Source organism: Vigna unguiculata, chromosome 3 (genome assembly GCF_037176805.1).
Source record: "Vigna unguiculata cultivar grain cowpea cultivar isolate G323 ecotype 2 chromosome 3, ASM3717680v1, whole genome shotgun sequence".
Taxonomy (NCBI): domain Eukaryota; kingdom Viridiplantae; phylum Streptophyta; class Magnoliopsida; order Fabales; family Fabaceae; genus Vigna; species Vigna unguiculata.
In genome coordinates this window covers 4,541,924-4,559,809 of record NC_140794.1, presented here as the reverse complement: position 1 = coordinate 4,559,809, position 17,886 = coordinate 4,541,924, and the positions used below count along the sequence as shown (strand labels likewise).

General features: G+C 29.3%; 1 protein-coding gene and 4 long non-coding RNA genes across 5 annotated transcripts; all 5 read left to right on the top strand.

Moving 5' to 3' along the window:
• Window positions 1–3,357: 3,357 nt before the first annotated feature.
• Window positions 3,358–6,008, top strand: LOC114175618 (F-box protein At3g12350-like). The gene is made up of 2 exons (XM_028060379.2): window positions 3,358–3,376; window positions 4,857–6,008. Exons 1-2 carry the CDS (start codon window positions 3,358–3,360, stop codon window positions 5,564–5,566), a joined length of 729 nt encoding a protein of 242 aa, XP_027916180.2. The 3' UTR covers window positions 5,567–6,008.
• A 1,414-nt stretch (window positions 6,009–7,422) lies between these two features.
• LOC114175386 (uncharacterized) lies at window positions 7,423–8,077 on the top strand. The gene is made up of 2 exons (XR_003602830.2): window positions 7,423–7,727; window positions 7,829–8,077. It is a non-coding gene; the product is annotated as an uncharacterized LOC114175386 (long non-coding RNA).
• Window positions 8,078–10,368: 2,291 nt separating this feature from the next.
• LOC146887433 (uncharacterized) lies at window positions 10,369–10,900 on the top strand. Its single transcript, XR_014993369.1, has 2 exons — window positions 10,369–10,511; window positions 10,609–10,900. It is a non-coding gene; the product is annotated as an uncharacterized LOC146887433 (long non-coding RNA).
• A 2,072-nt stretch (window positions 10,901–12,972) lies between these two features.
• LOC146887432 (uncharacterized) lies at window positions 12,973–13,500 on the top strand. The gene is made up of 2 exons (XR_014993337.1): window positions 12,973–13,166; window positions 13,247–13,500. It is a non-coding gene; the product is annotated as an uncharacterized LOC146887432 (long non-coding RNA).
• Window positions 13,501–15,017: 1,517 nt separating this feature from the next.
• Window positions 15,018–15,600, top strand: LOC114179635 (uncharacterized). Its single transcript, XR_003603493.2, has 2 exons — window positions 15,018–15,215; window positions 15,297–15,600. It is a non-coding gene; the product is annotated as an uncharacterized LOC114179635 (long non-coding RNA).
• Window positions 15,601–17,886: the final 2,286 nt, after the last annotated feature.

Genomic DNA, 17,886 nt, shown 5'->3' with positions numbered 1-17,886 from the left:
GAGGGCCAAAACATTTAAGTTTGGATTAAATTTTCAGGGGATAGTAAAATTGGGAAAAACTGTTTATAATATTTATTTAAAATATGACAATTAAAATGGTCGTATGTTGCATGTAAAATATGGCGGTTCAAAAGATGACCGTTAAAATCGTCATATTTTATATGTAAAATATGCCAGTTTTAAAACTATCATATTATTATGTAAAAAGTGACGGTTTTAAATAACTATCATATTAAAATTGTTATAATTTACACGATTTTTTGTAGTGAGTACAAAATTGAATCACTTGGATTTAGCTATTTGGATTTAGTTATGAAATATTTCCTAGCAATTTCATAGTTAATCTATAGCAAAAGTTGTTAGCAAAGAATTCACTAAATATTAGCTAAGAAATTTTCTATAAATAATATACAAATTTTTTATAGTGGTACAATAGAAACTTTCCGGATTTTTTGAGAATTTCAAAGCTAACGAGGAACTCTAAAAAGAGTAAAATACTAAACCCAGGATAATAAAATAAAGAAAGGAGAAAATGAGAATGAGAGAACGAGAGAGAAGAAGAATGAGTTTTGTTTTTGGAGGAGGCAAAAGACATCTATTTATAGATAGAGGAAGGGGGTTGAGATGGGCCGAAATCCCATAACTTGCGGAAGACCCCTAACTTGCGGAGGATGAAAACGATAACAACCTGAAAACATTCTCCATGATCTGAGGATGATCAACGATGGAGACAAAACGAACAACAGACAAATCTGCACAAGTAGTTCTTTTCGCTAAAAGGCGGAAGATCTCGTGAAGAAGATCTCCCACTATCATGTACTCTTTATCTTCCTCTAGAAGATTTAAATAACTTTTTGCAATACAACAATAAACTTTGTTTTTATAACAATCTCTCACATATTGCAAAAGATAAGATATAGAAAGACTGAAAGAAGAAAACCCTAGGCCTCATATAAGATGTAATGCATCAGAGTTGGTATAGTCAGTTATATGAACCAAAAACACCTAGTGTGTGTTGGCGTTTTATCAATCACAATACACCTGCACAATCCTTGTTGTTATTGCTGTGTTGTCATACATGTATCCCATATTCATAAGTGATGAATGCAAATTTATACACTCATTTAATGTTTAATTTTTCTTATTATTAATTGATTTTTTGTGTTTAAAAAGATTGATTTATGTAGGATTTGTGATAATTATACTTTTTGAACTTGTTAAATAAAAATATATTGTTAATCCTTAAATTTTAATATTAAATTGAAATTTGTTCATGTTTGAAACTTTTTAATACAATTTGGTCCTCAAATTTTAAAAATGAATTAATAAATTTTTTTAACTCAATTGTGTTCAACTTTTTTGACATGCCAAGTGACGTTTTGGGTTAATGTTTGAGTTTTTACCACATTTGACACATTCTTGTTAAGATGTTATCATTTCACATGTAAAAAAATTAACACATTTGAGAATAATATAATTATTAAAAAAACAATTTTATAATTTTTAAAGGTCAAATACTTAAACATTAATTAATTGTATGATGTTATTGGAGTGTTAAGGATATTAATGTTACTCTTTTATGAAAGTTATTTTAATACATGTTTTCAAGGCTTAATTAACAATATTGTCTTTATAATTAGGTCTTTCTTTCATTTTGTACCTTGTATTTACATTTTAGTAATTGAGTTTAATTTTTGTTAATTTGAATTGACGTGACCATTAAATTAGCGTTAATATCACCAAGAAGATAACTACGTATCAATTTAATAAAATTTTTAATTATTAATTTAATCCTTATGTCTCTTTTCTTACTTAATTGAATCCTTATAATGTTTAAATAAAGACGATATGTCCTCATTAGTGAAATAAACATTAACATCATTAGGAGAGAAGTGAATCCAAACCTTGTTTTCTCTCAAATTCTTTTATCTCCGGCAACACAATTTTATTGACATCATCTTCATATTTACAATCGACTTTTATATTCAAGATCACAAATTCAAGATATTAGTTTTTGTTTATTGCATCATAGATAAACAAATTCATTAAACTCAATTGCATAAAAAACAAATATACAAATCAAATTGAGTCAAATATCTAAATATAAAAACCAAATCACCGATTAAATCTATTTTTAATTCCAAAAGTTTTAATTTCCTAAATTTTAGTTCACGGGACTTTATTTTTGTTTTCAGTATTTTATTTTCTAATCCACAAAAATTTATAAAAGCTGTTTTCCGTTTTAAGTTTTTGTCTGGTTAAATTATTCTTTTAGTTCTTATTTTTGTCAAAAAATCTTAATTGGTCTTCAATCTTTATAGTCTCAATTTGATTCATTTTTTTTTAATTGATTCAATTTGGTCATTGTTGTTAGTTTTTTACAAATTGTATTAAATTCAAACAAATCACAAATTGATACGTAACACTGACTTTAACATTGTTTATAAAGAATTAACGAGAAAGACCAAATTAAATCAATTTTAACAAAATCATAATCAAATTGAGAAAAAAATAAAATAGAAGATCATATGACATTTCTTAATAAAGAAAAAATCAAAAGAATAATTTAAGATTTTTATTATTAAACGCAAATTCTACAACAGCATGAAAAATAATAAAATAGAAGATGATCTTGACATTTCTTAATAAAGAAAAAATCAAAAGTATAATTTAACATTTTTATTATTAAACGCAAATTCTATAACAGCATGAAAAAGGTGTGAGTGGGAGTAGTTCCCAAATGGAGTTGCAAGCACACACGTGCAGTGTGAGTGAGAGTAATTACCATATGGACACACGTCTCATCTTTGCACGTGCAACTACATCTATCACCTCATTGATTATATAAAGAAGCGCAGAAGAGAAAAAGAGAAAAACCTCAATATCTTCCGTCCTTTGAAGTGATTTTAGAGAGCTTGAAGAATCGGCGTCAATGGAGAGAAAAACAATATTAGGGTTTATGCTGCTTCTGGTCCTAATCTTTGCTTCCGGTAAGATATTATATTGATTAAGTTGTTTTGTGTTTTTGAATGAAGAAATGTGAAATGAATGAAAAATGTGATGAAATAGATGAGGGCGTGCAGAGAACAGAGGCGAAGGAATGTGAAGTAACGGCGAAGATCTTCAAGGGTCAATGCATAATCGAGAAGGATTGTGAGATTATCTGTAAACTCCAAGGTTTTCCCACCGGCAGATGTGAAAATCAACAATGCATGTGTATCCAACCAAATTGTTGATATTTATTCATTTTTCTGTCAATGAATCACTTTATCGATCATCTTATATAAAATCCTAATAAATTCATTTATAAATTATCTTGTATATCTGGCTTTCTCTACACATTTTAATCATTTTTATATGCCATTAGCGAACACAGGTGCGAGTGTAATTTTTTATTTTTAAAAAATTTAAGATCAGTAATAAATATATAATTTTTAGAATAATTATTAAATATAAAATTAAAAAAAATATATATATAAAAGAAAATTTTAAATAATAACTTAAAAGAAAAAAGTTTTTTTAAAAAATAATTAATTTTTAAAATAATTAAAGATAAAACGCATATTATAAAATATGAAAAAAAAGAGAAATTATCTTTATGGTTATAGATTAATGGCAACTCATTTTAGTATTCTACCTTCCTCCGGAAACAATATATGTTCTTTCATAGTTAATTTGAACAAGTAAGAAATACAATAAATTTTATGATTTTAATCAAATAAAGACATTGTTTTCTATTTTTTACTGTCGTTATTTCACGTAATATATATGGGAGTATTTTATTTAAAACTAAAATACATGTAAAGTATAATTGATGAATGCGCACAACATATAACTTTAAACTGTTTAGAAATTAAATGGTAGTAAGAATCTCAAAATAAATTTTACATTTAATTAAGTTTTAAGCTATTTATAAATATAAGCATTTTTAATTGAATTTTCATTGAAATTTTCGGAGTGTTCAAAAATTTACATTTTTTAATTAAGTATTTATTGTTTTATTTTTTTATTAGAGTAACTCATTGTTTTGTCCGCTTATTTATATATATATATATATATATATATATATATATATATATATATATATATATAAACGTACAATTTCATAATTAACATAAAATAATATAATTTATTTTATGTTAATTATGAAATAGAATAATAAATAAATATTGACCTAAGCATTGTAAATATAATTTTATTTTATTTTAATGATAAAAATGTTCAAAAATAAATATAATTCTAATTAATAATTTATTTGATGCACACTTATTAAAGTTAAAAATAATAAAACAATTATATATTGTTAAAAGTTAAAATAAAATTAAATGTAAAAAAAGAAAAATAATTTGAAAGAGTGACAAAAAAATTATAAATAAAAAGGAAATTTTTTTACATGAAAATGTAATATTTTCATCACAAACAAATTTTAAAAATTTATAAATTTCAAAGAGATTTTTTTTTGTTGCAAAAATTAAAAACTGGATCTTTCAAACCTTTCAAGTTTCAATAGAGAAACTCTTTAAGTGTGACGAGTACTAGTGCAGAACTCCCATTTTACCTCGCCTTATATGGCTCGATTGGCCAGGAACCGAAGCATATAATGGCGCGACGACATTTTTGCAATTAGAGCCAAGTTTTAGGCCTCGGTTCTCCAAATACCCGAAGCCAAAGAGGGGTATAGGCCCCGGTTCACCCAAAACCGGTGCCAAATAGTGGTATAGGCATCGGTCCAGTAAGACCCGAAGCCAAAAAGTGGCTGGACGTTAGCTGTTTGGCATCGGTCCAAGGAGACCTAGTGCCAAAAGGGGTTTATGACTTTGGTTCCCCTAACAACTGAAGCCATAGGGTTTATTTAGGGTTTGAATTTCGCGAACCCTTCTTCTTTCCCGCGCCTGCGCCTCTGCAACTCACTCCCCTCGCTCTCTCTCTCGCGTGCTCTCTCTCTCTCTCTTCGCTGCACCCACTGCCACCACACCCTCCGGCCACCTTCGACCACCTCCGGCCATTGCAACCACCACGCGAACGAGCCCCCTGTGTTGAACCTCCATTTCGCGTCTCTCTCTCTCTCTCTCTCGCTCTCTCTCTCTCTCTCGCGCGTCTCTCTCTCTTGCGCCGAAGCGGATCTGAAACCCCTTTGTTGCTATTCTTCGAATGGTGTCCCTCGTTTATCTCTGCGTCTAGGGTTTCCCCTTCCGAATCCCTCGCCTATGGAGTCACCAAAACGCCTTTCCTATGGATGAGTCTCTCGGAAGATGGGGACGTGGTTACATTTCTCGATCCTGATGGAAAACCCGGGGTGGAACGCAGGATTCAGAGCGAATTGGTTGCTATGGAGGTTAGTTTAATGGGGAAAACACACTTTGTTGTGGAGGAAAAGCAGTTTAGGGGTTCTATCAGTGATGATTGCGGAGATGAGGTGGTGGAGAGTGGATCGCCGCCGGAGAAACTGATGGCGGAGATTTACCGGCATTTCGCGAATCCGCGGAGTCCTGGCGGGGACCGGTCCCGGAGACAGCGCCGCAGGGAGAAGGAGAGGCTCGCTAGGCGGAAGTGGGAGTCTCAATAATTTTGTCAAGATTATGAATTGCTCGTGGCAAGCTCTGGTACTGCATCTGTGACTCCGATTTCAAGCACAAGAGATCTCTTAAAGACCATATTAAAGCTTTTGGAAGTGGCCATGCAGCTTATGGCATCGATGGTTTCGAAGAAGAAGATGAGCCAGCTTCTGAAGTAGAGCAAGATAATGATGATGCCACCCAGTGATTAACGAGACTGCTGGGTTTATGTCAGGGTTTGGAGCTCTCTAAGACTGGCTACATTTATCCGTATTGTCAAGGATTGTCGTGAAAACACAACTTCAATTTAAAAATTTGAAAATTTGATTGTTGTAGTTGGAAACTAGGGAGTAGATAGAACGTTGAGGGATGGGTCAATTTGATTTTGTGGTCTCTCAATTAGACAACGTTGACAAGTGTGGGTTTAGATTGGATGATCTTGTATGTCGCTTGCATCTTGAGTGACCCGTGGATTCTATAATTTTCAGATTTTCATTTAGATCTATGATAATTATAAAAAAAAAATATTTTTACCCTATGGCCTCGGTCCTATCTGACCCGAGGCAGAAAACTGGGTATATGGCACCGGTTTTGAAATAACTGAGGCATAAAATTGGATATATGGCTTCGGGTGCTAATAAGTCTCGGTTCCAGACCCGAGGTAAATTGTGGAAAATAATCAGGGTAGAAAGCCTTTACTGCACTGGTGGATATATTATTTGTCACTCCTTCAAATTAATTTTCTTCTTTTACATTTAATTATATTTTCATTTTTAGCTGTATTAAAATATTGTTATTTTATTATTTAATTATTTTTTAAATTTTTATAAGTGTGTATCAAATAAATTATTAAATAGATTGTTTTTGCTTCGTCCTATAAATAAAATAAAATTATTTCTAACATTTCAATTAGAGAGGTTATGAATAATTACTAAATATTAAATTTTATAAATTTTATAGTTAATTATAATATTAAATTAATTTAAACCTCTATAATAATTAATACAATACATTAATGCTCATAAATATTATGTAATTATTATTTATAATTTAATCTTAATAACTATTAATACAGTTTTAATTTATATTAGAGGTTATCATCGGTTATGATAATTAATAAATATTAAATTTTATAGTTAATTATAATATTAAATTAATTTAAACCTCTATAATAATTAATGCAATACATAAATGCTCATAAATATTATATAATTATTATTTATAATTTAATTTTAATAATTATTAATACAATTTTAATTTATAGAATTATTATTTATAATTTAATTTTAATAATTATTAATATAGTTTTAATTTATTTAAAAGATAAAAATCACTACAACAAAAATCACTTTAGACAACGACATAAAATTATGATATAAATTATAAAAACTGTGGTCTAAAGATTAGACCACAATTTTTTAGGTGTGGTATAGGTGAGTGTAGCTATAGATAATAGACAACGGTTTGGTTTTTAGTATGACAATATTTTTAAAACCGTTGCTTAAAATTCTCACAATAGACAACAATTTGACATGTTGATTTTATACCTTACCTATGTTTTTAGACCACATTTTTACTAGTTTTGCCCACATAGTTTAAAGCAACAATTATATAATCATGGACTTTCATGATATTTATACATCATTTATAAAAATATTGTTTATTACATGTTTAGGCTACATTTATTTAACCATTATCTATTTTAGTGTGGTCTAAACTATAAATTGTTGTAGTGAATATTTGTAAGTGTTATACAATTATCATGTATAATTTATTTGAAGTTTATGGAAAAAGTTAAAAAATAATGAAATAATAAAATAACTTTAACATAATTGTATCTTTAAAACAATTAAATAATAATTTTGCATGAAATTTTATAATTAACTTTTTTCTTTCATCTAGCCATCATTGAACATAATTTTATAATTACGGAGTCATGGCAGCCCTACTCCTTCAATAATCCAGCCATGTGTATGAAAGTGTGGTTTTGTAGTTATACGCCAAACTGTGTCACTGCAATCTTACTGTATATAAGAACCTCCAAAACACAACATTTTCATCATCACTTTCTGTCATAACCAGAGCTTCAACTATTGAATCACAGAGACTATCATCTAATGGAGAGGAAAACATTAGGGTTTTTGTTCTTGCTCTTCCTTGTCTTCGCTACTGGTAAATGAAGATTAACATTATAACATATTTTGCGTCTTAATTGTTACTTCTATAGAATAGTATTGTTTATGATGAAATTAATGAATGATGTGATGAAATAGATGTTGGCGTGAAGAGAACAGAGGCGAGAGAATGTTCAACGCCGAGCAAGAACTTCAAGGGTTTATGCTTCAGCGATAGGAACTGTGAAGCTGTGTGCAACACCGAACGTTTCCCCGGCGGCAAGTGTGTCCGTCAAAAATGCATGTGTACCATACATTGTTGAAATTTATTCACTTTTCTGTGAATAAATCAACTTATCAATCATCTTATATTAAAAACAAATAAATCCATTTATCAATCATCTTATATATCTCTCTGTCTACACAGTTTAATCATTTCTATGTGTGATTATAACAATTATTAATAACTATTAATTAGTGGCAACTCATTTTAGTATTCTACCTTTCTCCGAAAAACAATATATGTTCTTCCATAGTTTATTTGAACAAAGAATACAATAAATGTTATCATTCTAATCAAATAATGACATCGTTCTCTATTTTATTTTTTTCTCTTGTTATTTCACCTAATAAATATGTGAGTATTTTATTTAAAACTGAAATACATGTAAGTATAATTGATGAATGTGCACAACATATATATAACTTTAAATTGTATAGAAATTAAATGGTAGTGAGATGTAATTGATGAAAATTAATTAATTTCATGAATTTAAAATATATTATAAAGATTGATAATTCTTAAATGAGTTAAATATGTTTTTGGTTCCTCAAGTTTGGTCCCTCAAGTTGTAATGAAATTTGAAATTAGTCCCTCTTCAAAACTTTTGACCAATTTAGTCATTCATCTTTAGAAATATATGAATCTAGCTCTTTTAACCAAATTTTGTTAAGTTTATTTGATATTTCAAAAGCATTTTATGATAATATTTGAGTTAACATTGTAGAGAAAATATATCAAATGTCGTAAACAATTCAAATACTATCGTAAAATATGCTTGAAATATCAGATAAACTTAACAAAATTTAGTTAAAATGATTAAATTCATGGATTTTCTAAAGATAAAGGATTAAATTGGTCAAAAGTTTCGAACATAGACTAATTCCGAATTTTACTCAAACTTGAGGGATAAAAAACATATTTAACGCTTCTTAAATTTCATTTCAAAATACCTAAATAAAATTTTAGTCTAGAGAATTTAAAATTTCCTTGAGAAATTCTCTTTTTATAAAAATTTCTTATCTGTAAATATATTATTTTAATCATAGTTTAACAAATGTAAATTTTCCAGAGTAATTTTAATAATAGTTTTTTACAATATTACTTTATAAATAGAAATGTTATTCTAATCCATATCGTAGGTATATGAATTCCTTATAATTTTATCAAAAAATTATTTATGTAATGAACTATTTTTAATATTAAGCAACTGAAATTCGTAGAAACTATATTAAAATAACATTTTTTGATTAGTAACGGCTTCTTTAAAGTATGTTATAAGAATACAAATCCAATTCTTAGAAGGTGATAGGTTGGTTGGAGCCTGTAGAACAAGTTCTTGAACTCATCAAATTTTAGAATTGAACATGAGAAGAGAGTTAGTAAAAATCTTAAAATAAAATTTAAATTTAATTAAAAAGTTTTAACTTATGTATAAATATGAGTATTTTTAATTGATTTTTTATTGAAATCTTTTAGTGTTCAAAATTTTATATTTTTTAATTAAGTATTTCTTACAAAATTTGTTGAGAAAGTATTTTATGCAAAATATTTTACAAAAAATTGGCAACAATTTCCTGCAAAATATTTTTCATAACAAAATTTATAAGTATTTTTTACAAAAAAAATTCCAAATAAAATTGTCAGGAAATATGAATTTTTTAGTAGTGACAGTGACCAATTTAGATACCAATTTACAAAATTAAAAATTATTAGTTATTAAAATAGTCATTATTATAAATAAAAAATTACTATCCATCACTAAATTAACACTAATTAGTTAGAGACCAATTTAGAAACAAGTCATTTTGGTAGCCAAAACCTAATAGTTAATTTTTAGTGATTAATTTTCTTTAGTAGCCAAAATCATAATAGCTAGTTTTATAGACCAATTTTGTGTCCAATTATAATTTTTTATTCATAATAGTGATTATTTTAATAACTAATAAATTTTAGTTTTGTAAATTGACATCTAATTTGGTCACTATAGTTACTAATAATTATTTGTCACTAAAATTAATTACTATTTAGAAGTTTTTTTTGTAGTATATCAACAACAATTAGGATTAAATATGTTTTTGATCCCTTGACTTTTAATAAATTTTGAAATTAGTCAATTTTGAAACTTTAGACCGATTTAGTTCTTCATCTTTCGAAATACGTGAATTTAGTTCTTTTAATCAAATTTTGTTAAGTTTATTTGATGTTTCGTACACATTTCAGAAATGTATTTGAGTTGTTTATACGGTTTGACATATTTTTATTTTAATGTTAAGTCAAATACTACTATCAAATACAGAAGATTATATATATATATATATATATATATATATATATATATATATATATATATATATATATATATATATATATATATATATATATATATATCACTGCAATTTTACTGTATATAAGAACCTCCAAAACACAACATTTTCATCATCACTTTCTGTCATAACCAGAGCTTCAACTATTGAATCACATATATAGAGAGAGATTATCATCTAATGGAGAGGAAAACATTGGGGTTTTTGTTCTTGCTCTTCCTTGTCTTCGCTACTGGTAATGAAGATTAACATTAACATATTTTGCGTCTTAATTGTTATTTTTATACAATAGTATTATTTTTCTCAATGGAACAAATGAATGAATGAAGCAGATGTGGCGGTGAAGAAGGTGGAGGGAAAAGTTTGCTGGAGTAAAAGCCGGGTGTACACGAGTCCTTGCTACAGCAACGAAATCTGTGCAAATTATTGTAAGGGCGATGGTTTCGACGGCGGCGACTGTGGAGGCTCCCGTCGCCTATGCTTCTGCAGCAAGAATTGTTGAATCCATTAATATGTGACTCATCACACCATATCAAGTGTTACGTACCTAATAGTAATCTTCTACCAGTTATTACCATCTTTTGCAAAAGATTAATCAATCTAAAATGGGGTTAATTATGATCAGGATTAGTTGGTGAACTGTTAATTCTGTCTTGCTTTCTCCCATAACAGTAAAGGCTAAAACATGTTTTGAACAGAGAGTGCAGAAACTATTTTCAAAATCCAAAAAAGCATAAAAAAAGAAGCAATTGAAAATAGTATAAAAAAGAGAAGAGAATACGCATGCATGGTTTTATGAATCCGCATAAAAATTTACGGGTATTTGATGAATCCACTTCTAGTTTTTTACGGATTTTCACGTAAAAATTTTAGGAAATAAGTGATTTTCTAATATTCAGTAGCCGAAAAATTAATTAATACAATATTAAGATTTGTCTGTATCAAAGAAGAATTTTTTTTTTATAAATTTTAGCAGTACGCGAAAGGTGAAAGTGTGAGTAGGGATGATAATACAGCTGGACGGGTGAAAACGAGTTTAGTTATCCAATTTTCATTTTCATAGAAAAAATTTATCTTCTATTCACATATCCAAACCAAATTCAAGGGATATCAAATTTTTGTCACGTACCTATCTCTACCGAGTACGAGTAATGAGTATATTCTTGTACCCATACTCATACTCTTCATTTTACTATTTCAATATTAATTAATTAATTTTTATAAGATGATAAAAAATCACGGTAAATAAAATATAATATTATCAAATATTCAATATTAAGAGGAGAGTTGTTTCTTCGATATCAAATACTCACCTAGAAAGAAATTATAATTATATACATTTCAAATTAGAATACCAAATAAATTCCCATAAGAGCCAAAACATTTATGAAATTTGCAAACATTAATGACAAACATTAATGGAACCTAGATGATAAAATTTTTAAAAATATTTTTAAGAAATTATAAAAAAAAAAATATTCAAAGTAAAATATATTTTAAATATTTGTTTACTTCAAATTTTTAAATTTCAATGAATCTTTTTTTATACCCTAATAAGTTATAATACATCACTCAATCAAAATTGATCAAAATCACGCAAAAAAAAATTATTAAACTAATAATAATAAACTTTTAATATAGATCTTGTATCCTTTGAACTTCAATATATGTTAGATGGTGATAAAAAAATCATGGCAATTACATTAAACTTTTATACTATAGTAAATAAAATTGATTTAGACAATTATAGTGACAAAATTACAGTTGATTGATAATAAGTTAGGAAACTAAAAATAATTATATAAAAAATATCAAAATATTATTCTATATGATAAAAATAAACAACAAATAAAAATATTAAAAATTATCAAATGTGTGTCTTAAAAACTATTTGAGAGACTATTAAATGAAATCACACAGAGGAAAACAAATATATAATTAAGGGTATGATAAGATGAAAGATGAAAAATATATTAGGGATTTAAGAAAACTTTTCAAATATCAACATAGTCAAGTCAATGGTTGAGAAATAGCGAAAATTGTTTTAGCAAAACAAAAGAGTTCTTCAAAATGAAACAAAAATTAATAATAATAATAATAAAGCAAAGAAGGTAAATTTTTCATATTACATAATAAATGAAAGGTTTATACTATAGAACACTTAAATTGAGAGTGTTAAACATTTTCATGCGAAAGAAAAATATACAATAAATAAAATATTAAAAATGAATAGAAATATTGAAATGTGAGATATAAAAAATATTTAATTGGCATACATTAGTTGAATATAATTGTATAAAGGTTATGATAAGATAAAAAATATATTGGAGATGCAAATGAATTTCATGACAAACCAAACAATTAAAAGAAATAAAAAATAGAAAGTGTATTATATATATATATATATATATATATATGATGTTACTTTATTAACTGTAAATATTTTAATAATTTAAACTGGGATGGGATATGCAAAGATAAGTATTATAATAGGTATGAGGACAGATACGAGACAGATATGTACACAGTCCTCCTCATTTTCATACTCAATTGAAAAAGTCGAAAATTTCTCATACCCAATTAATCCAAGAATTTTTTATCAAAACGAGAACGAGTTCAAACAACATCTACATAAATAAATTTATTTGTCATTTCTAGTTACGAGTGAGAGTAATTCCCAAATGGAGTTGCATGTCTCTACGTGCACACACGTGTCCTCTTTTTGCACGTGCAACTACATCTATCACCTCATTATATAAAGAAGCGCAGAAGAGACTAATCCCAATATCTTCCCTTTGAAGTGATTTTAGAGAGCTCGAAGAATTAGCGTCGATGGAGAGAAAAACAATCTTAGGGTTTATGCTGCTTCTGGTCCTAATCTTTGCTTCCGGTAAGATATTATATTCATTAACTTGTTTTGTGTTCTTTGAATGAAGAAATGTGAAATGAATGAATCATGTGATGAAATAGATGTGGCTGTGAAGAAAACAGAGGCGAGAGAATGTGAAACACCCAGCAAGACCTTCAGGGGTTTATGCATAAGCGACAGGAACTGTGAAGCTGTGTGTAACACCGAAGGTTTTCCCAACGGCAAGTGCGAAGGTCTCCGTCAACGATGCATGTGTATCAGAAATTGTTGAAAATTTATTCACTTTTCTGTGAATAAATCAACTTATCATCTTATATAAAAACTGAATAAATCCATTTATCAATAATTTTATATATCTCGCTCTGTCTACACAGCTTCTCGCTCTATCTACTAAGCTTAATCATTTCTATATGCGATTACAAATTAATAGTTATAATTCATGCTGATAAAAAAATATTAAATCATGGCAACTCATCTTAGTATTAATTCTACCTTTCTCCCGGAAAGAAAATACATGTTCTTCCGTAGCTAACTTGAACAAGGAGGAAATACAATAAATTTTATGATTCTAATCGAATAATGAAATCGTTTTCTATTCTATTTTTTCTATCGTTATTTCACTTAATAAATATGTTTGTATTTTATTTAAAATTAAAATACATGTAAAGTATAATTGATGAATGCACAAAACATATATCTTTAAATTGTTTAGAAATTAAATGGTAGTAAGAGTGTAATTGATGAAGAATAAATAATTTCATGAATTTGAAATATATTTTAAAAATGGAAAATTCTTAATTTTCATTTAAAAAAATACATAAATAAATTTTAGTCTAGAGAATTCAAAATTTCATTGAAATTTAGTTTTTTTATTAAAATTTAGTATCTAAATTATATTATTTTAATGATAGTCTTACAACTATATAGATTTTTCAGAGCAATTTTAATAAGATTTTTTTTACAATATTACTTTATAATTAGAGATGTTATTGTAATCCATATCGTAGGTGTACGAATTCCCTATAACTTATTCTATCAAAAATGTATTTGTATGATGAACTATTTTTAATATTAAGCAACTCATGTTCGTGGAAACTATATTACATAGCATTTCTTTTTATTAGTAAGGGCATCTTTAAAGTATGTTTTAAGAATAAAAATCGAATTCTTACAAGGTGAGTTGGTCGGAACGTGTAGAACTTATTGAAATCATCAACTTTTTGTATCGAAAACAATATATCAAATATTGTTAAATTAAATGTGAAACAATGAGAAGAGAGCTAGTAAAAATCCCAAATTAATTTTAAATTCAATTAATTTTTAAGTTATTTATAAATATAAATATTTTTAATTAAATTTTTAATGAAAATTTTGAGTATTCAAAGTTTTATATATTTTAATTGAGTATTTGTTATTTATTTTTTTCATTAATCAAGTAAACGTTATTTTACATCTTATTTACTTGTCTCGATGTATCAATAAGTATAATCTTTTATAGTTAATAATTAACACAATAAAATAATAAGTAATTTATATTATTTTAATTGGCGTTAGACAATAAGATTATTATTATTATTTTTTTTATGATTTCTATCTCAGGACAAGGAAGTGTGGTAATTATTATTGATCACATGGTTGATGTAACTGATCACAATGGTTCCTTATTATTCAATAAACTTTATAATTAAAGTAACAGCTGTTACTTACCATTTTACATTAAATAAAATATTAATTTGTATTAATAGCTAAAACGCGTTTATTGTAGTGATTATAAAAGGCAATAAATGTATTTAATGTAGTAATTAAGAAGAAGGCAACCTTTAATAGTTTAATATATACAGGACAGAGGTGTGAGTTTGATAGTTTCCCAAATGGTGTTGCATGTCTCTATTCACACGTGGCACCTCTGCATGTAAGATGTAAAACTATCCCTGGTATATAAAGAAGTGAAAAGGAGAAAGAACCAACTTCATCATTTTGAACTAGGAACAAGCTTCAACAATTAGGGTGTGATGGAGACAAAAGTGTTAAGGTTTACTATGTTTCTTCTCTTCCTAGTCTTAGCCGCTGGTAAGACACATATGTCTATTATACAACTTGTGTTTGTCTGAATGAAATGATGTGAAACTGAATAATGGAATGATTAAACAGATGTGGCTGTGAAAAGAACAGAGGCAAGAGAATGTTGGACATCAAGCAGGACCTTCAAGGGTTTATGCTTCAGCAGCAGTAACTGTGAAGCCGTGTGTTTCACTGAAGGTTTCTCCGGTGGCAAATGCAAAGGCGTTCGTCACAAATGCTACTGCAGTGAAATATGTCGAAATTAATTAACTCATTCAACCTTTCCGGTTAATAAAAGTTTATCCTCCGTCTCTGTTCACAAATTGTAGTCATTTTTAGATGCGGTTATAAACGTTATTAATTAATGGGAAGTACTAATTATGTCTTTCTCTAATCATAGTTTTTATATTAAGACTTGCTTAATTTTCATATCCAGCTGTGCTCACTGGCTGTAACGTCCCATTTAATTATTATGCGAAATTAAAGTAAACGTCACACAACAAGAAAGTACTGTAGCGAAATCCTGGGATCCTTAACACAATCCCTACAACTTGGGCACACCACGATGTCAACGGAACCCAAAATACAAGTCTAGCAAAGAGAAAAGAATAGCAAGACGTGAAACAATACATGGGTCATAGCCCTAACGAAAACCATGAAGAAAAGAAATATAAAGTCCAACCCAGATGGCTAAGCTGCGGAATCGTCATTCCCTTGTTGACCGCGGGAACCTCGCCCATCTGCTCCCATCAATTAAATTGATGATCATCGCAAGAAAGAATAGTCACATACAAGACAACCATACAACAAACAGGGTAAGTTAGAGCCAACAATACTCTCATCATACAGTCAAATATATTTTCACAATTCAATATCCATACAAAAACCAAGCATGTTATGACTTTCAATCGATACATTACGACTCGACTCATCCGGATACGTATAACTTGGTAGCGGATGCTTGCGCTTGTGGTGGATACCTCTGCTCACCCCCGAGCTGCTCACCCGGAGCTATGTGTTACAAGTGTTACAATGGATCAATTCTCCCTCACCACAAGGTTAGCCCTTAATGAATTTCAGGCCTCCTGCTACTCTCACCACAGGAGTTAGTCCGCTCTAGGTGAGACTAACTGACTCCTCAGAGTGTCAGGATGCAACCTTATCTTGAATCCTTACCTAGCTATACAGATGGGGCACCACCATGGACACCCACTAACAGGGGCCATGGAATTACGTTCCGACCACTGAAGCGCGACCCTGAAAGTCTCACCTAGAGACCCCAAGGAATTATGCACTGACACAGACAAAATACGATCATACATTCAAATAATATTCATCATGCAAAAATACATTCATTATGTCAACCTTTAAAGTCGTTACCTTTCACATTTCCAGGTCCAACCCATTCCAACTCATCATAATCCATCCATGTACATAGAATCCAACTCATCTCATTATCATGCCACTTTAATAACACCAATCTCATTTAGTTCACATGGCAATACTCATACCAAACCCATCATTTATAATTCATGAATCATGCTACGTATACATCATACTCCATTATATATATGTCCCTCATCATAACATTCATACCCAACCAAAACAGATCATCCAGCACCTCGCTCTGGCTGAGGGGTCTCGCTCAGGCGAGACAGTCTCGCTCAGTCGAGTCCCCCTCCGCCTAGGCGAGGGCTCAAAACAGGAACAGGAAACAATGCAGGATCTCACTTAGGCGAGACCCCTCTCGCCTGGGCGAGTTGTCAGCTCGCTCAAAATTAAAGAGTTGGCCGCCTGGGCGACCTCTGGCGAAAAAGGCTTGGGCGAGCCTCCACCAGACTCGCTTAGGCGAGTCCGACTCGCCTGGACGAGATTATCAGTCATCGCCATAGCCTCACCTGCAACAGATGCATCACTCAACCCAGCCAATCACACAAAGCATCTTACATACCAAGAACCACGATTATTCCATACAAACGATTCGCAAGCTCAAGAACAGGCATAAAACACAACTTAGACTCGAACCCTAACTTCTCGTACCTGAAAAAAGGGTTAACAGAACCTTGACAGCACGACCACGGACGTAACAACTCTAAGGATGGACTATGGGCTGAAATAGGGGTGGAACAGAACCAGACAAATGACGTTAACAGAGGCTTTCAACCGAAATCACGAAAAGATGGTAAAAAGGAAACCAGTACGGCTAGAAGAGATACTTACATGGAGCACGAGTTCTCTTAGCTCAATGTGACAGTGGAAATAAAACCCTAGCGGAGGGGGTTGACGGCTGTAGCTTAAGTTCTTTGAAATGAAATGAAAATGTGACTTAAGGCAACCGAGAAGGGTTTTATCTACTGGGCCAGCCCTTAGGCCCACTTACAAGGGCAGCCCTTTAGTTTAGGGCAGGAAACAAAAAAAGGAATAATATTAACAGGCCTTACACCGAGTTCTTTTTAAAAGAATATATGTTATTACATAGTTAATTTGAACTAACTGAAAAATACAATAAGTTTTATGACTCCAATAAATAATTATATAGTATTTTATTTTATTTTCTCTTGTTTATTCCACACGATAATTATATTTGTATAATATATATATATATATATATATATATATATATATATATATATATATATATATATATATATATATATAAAGTATAATTGAATTCACACAA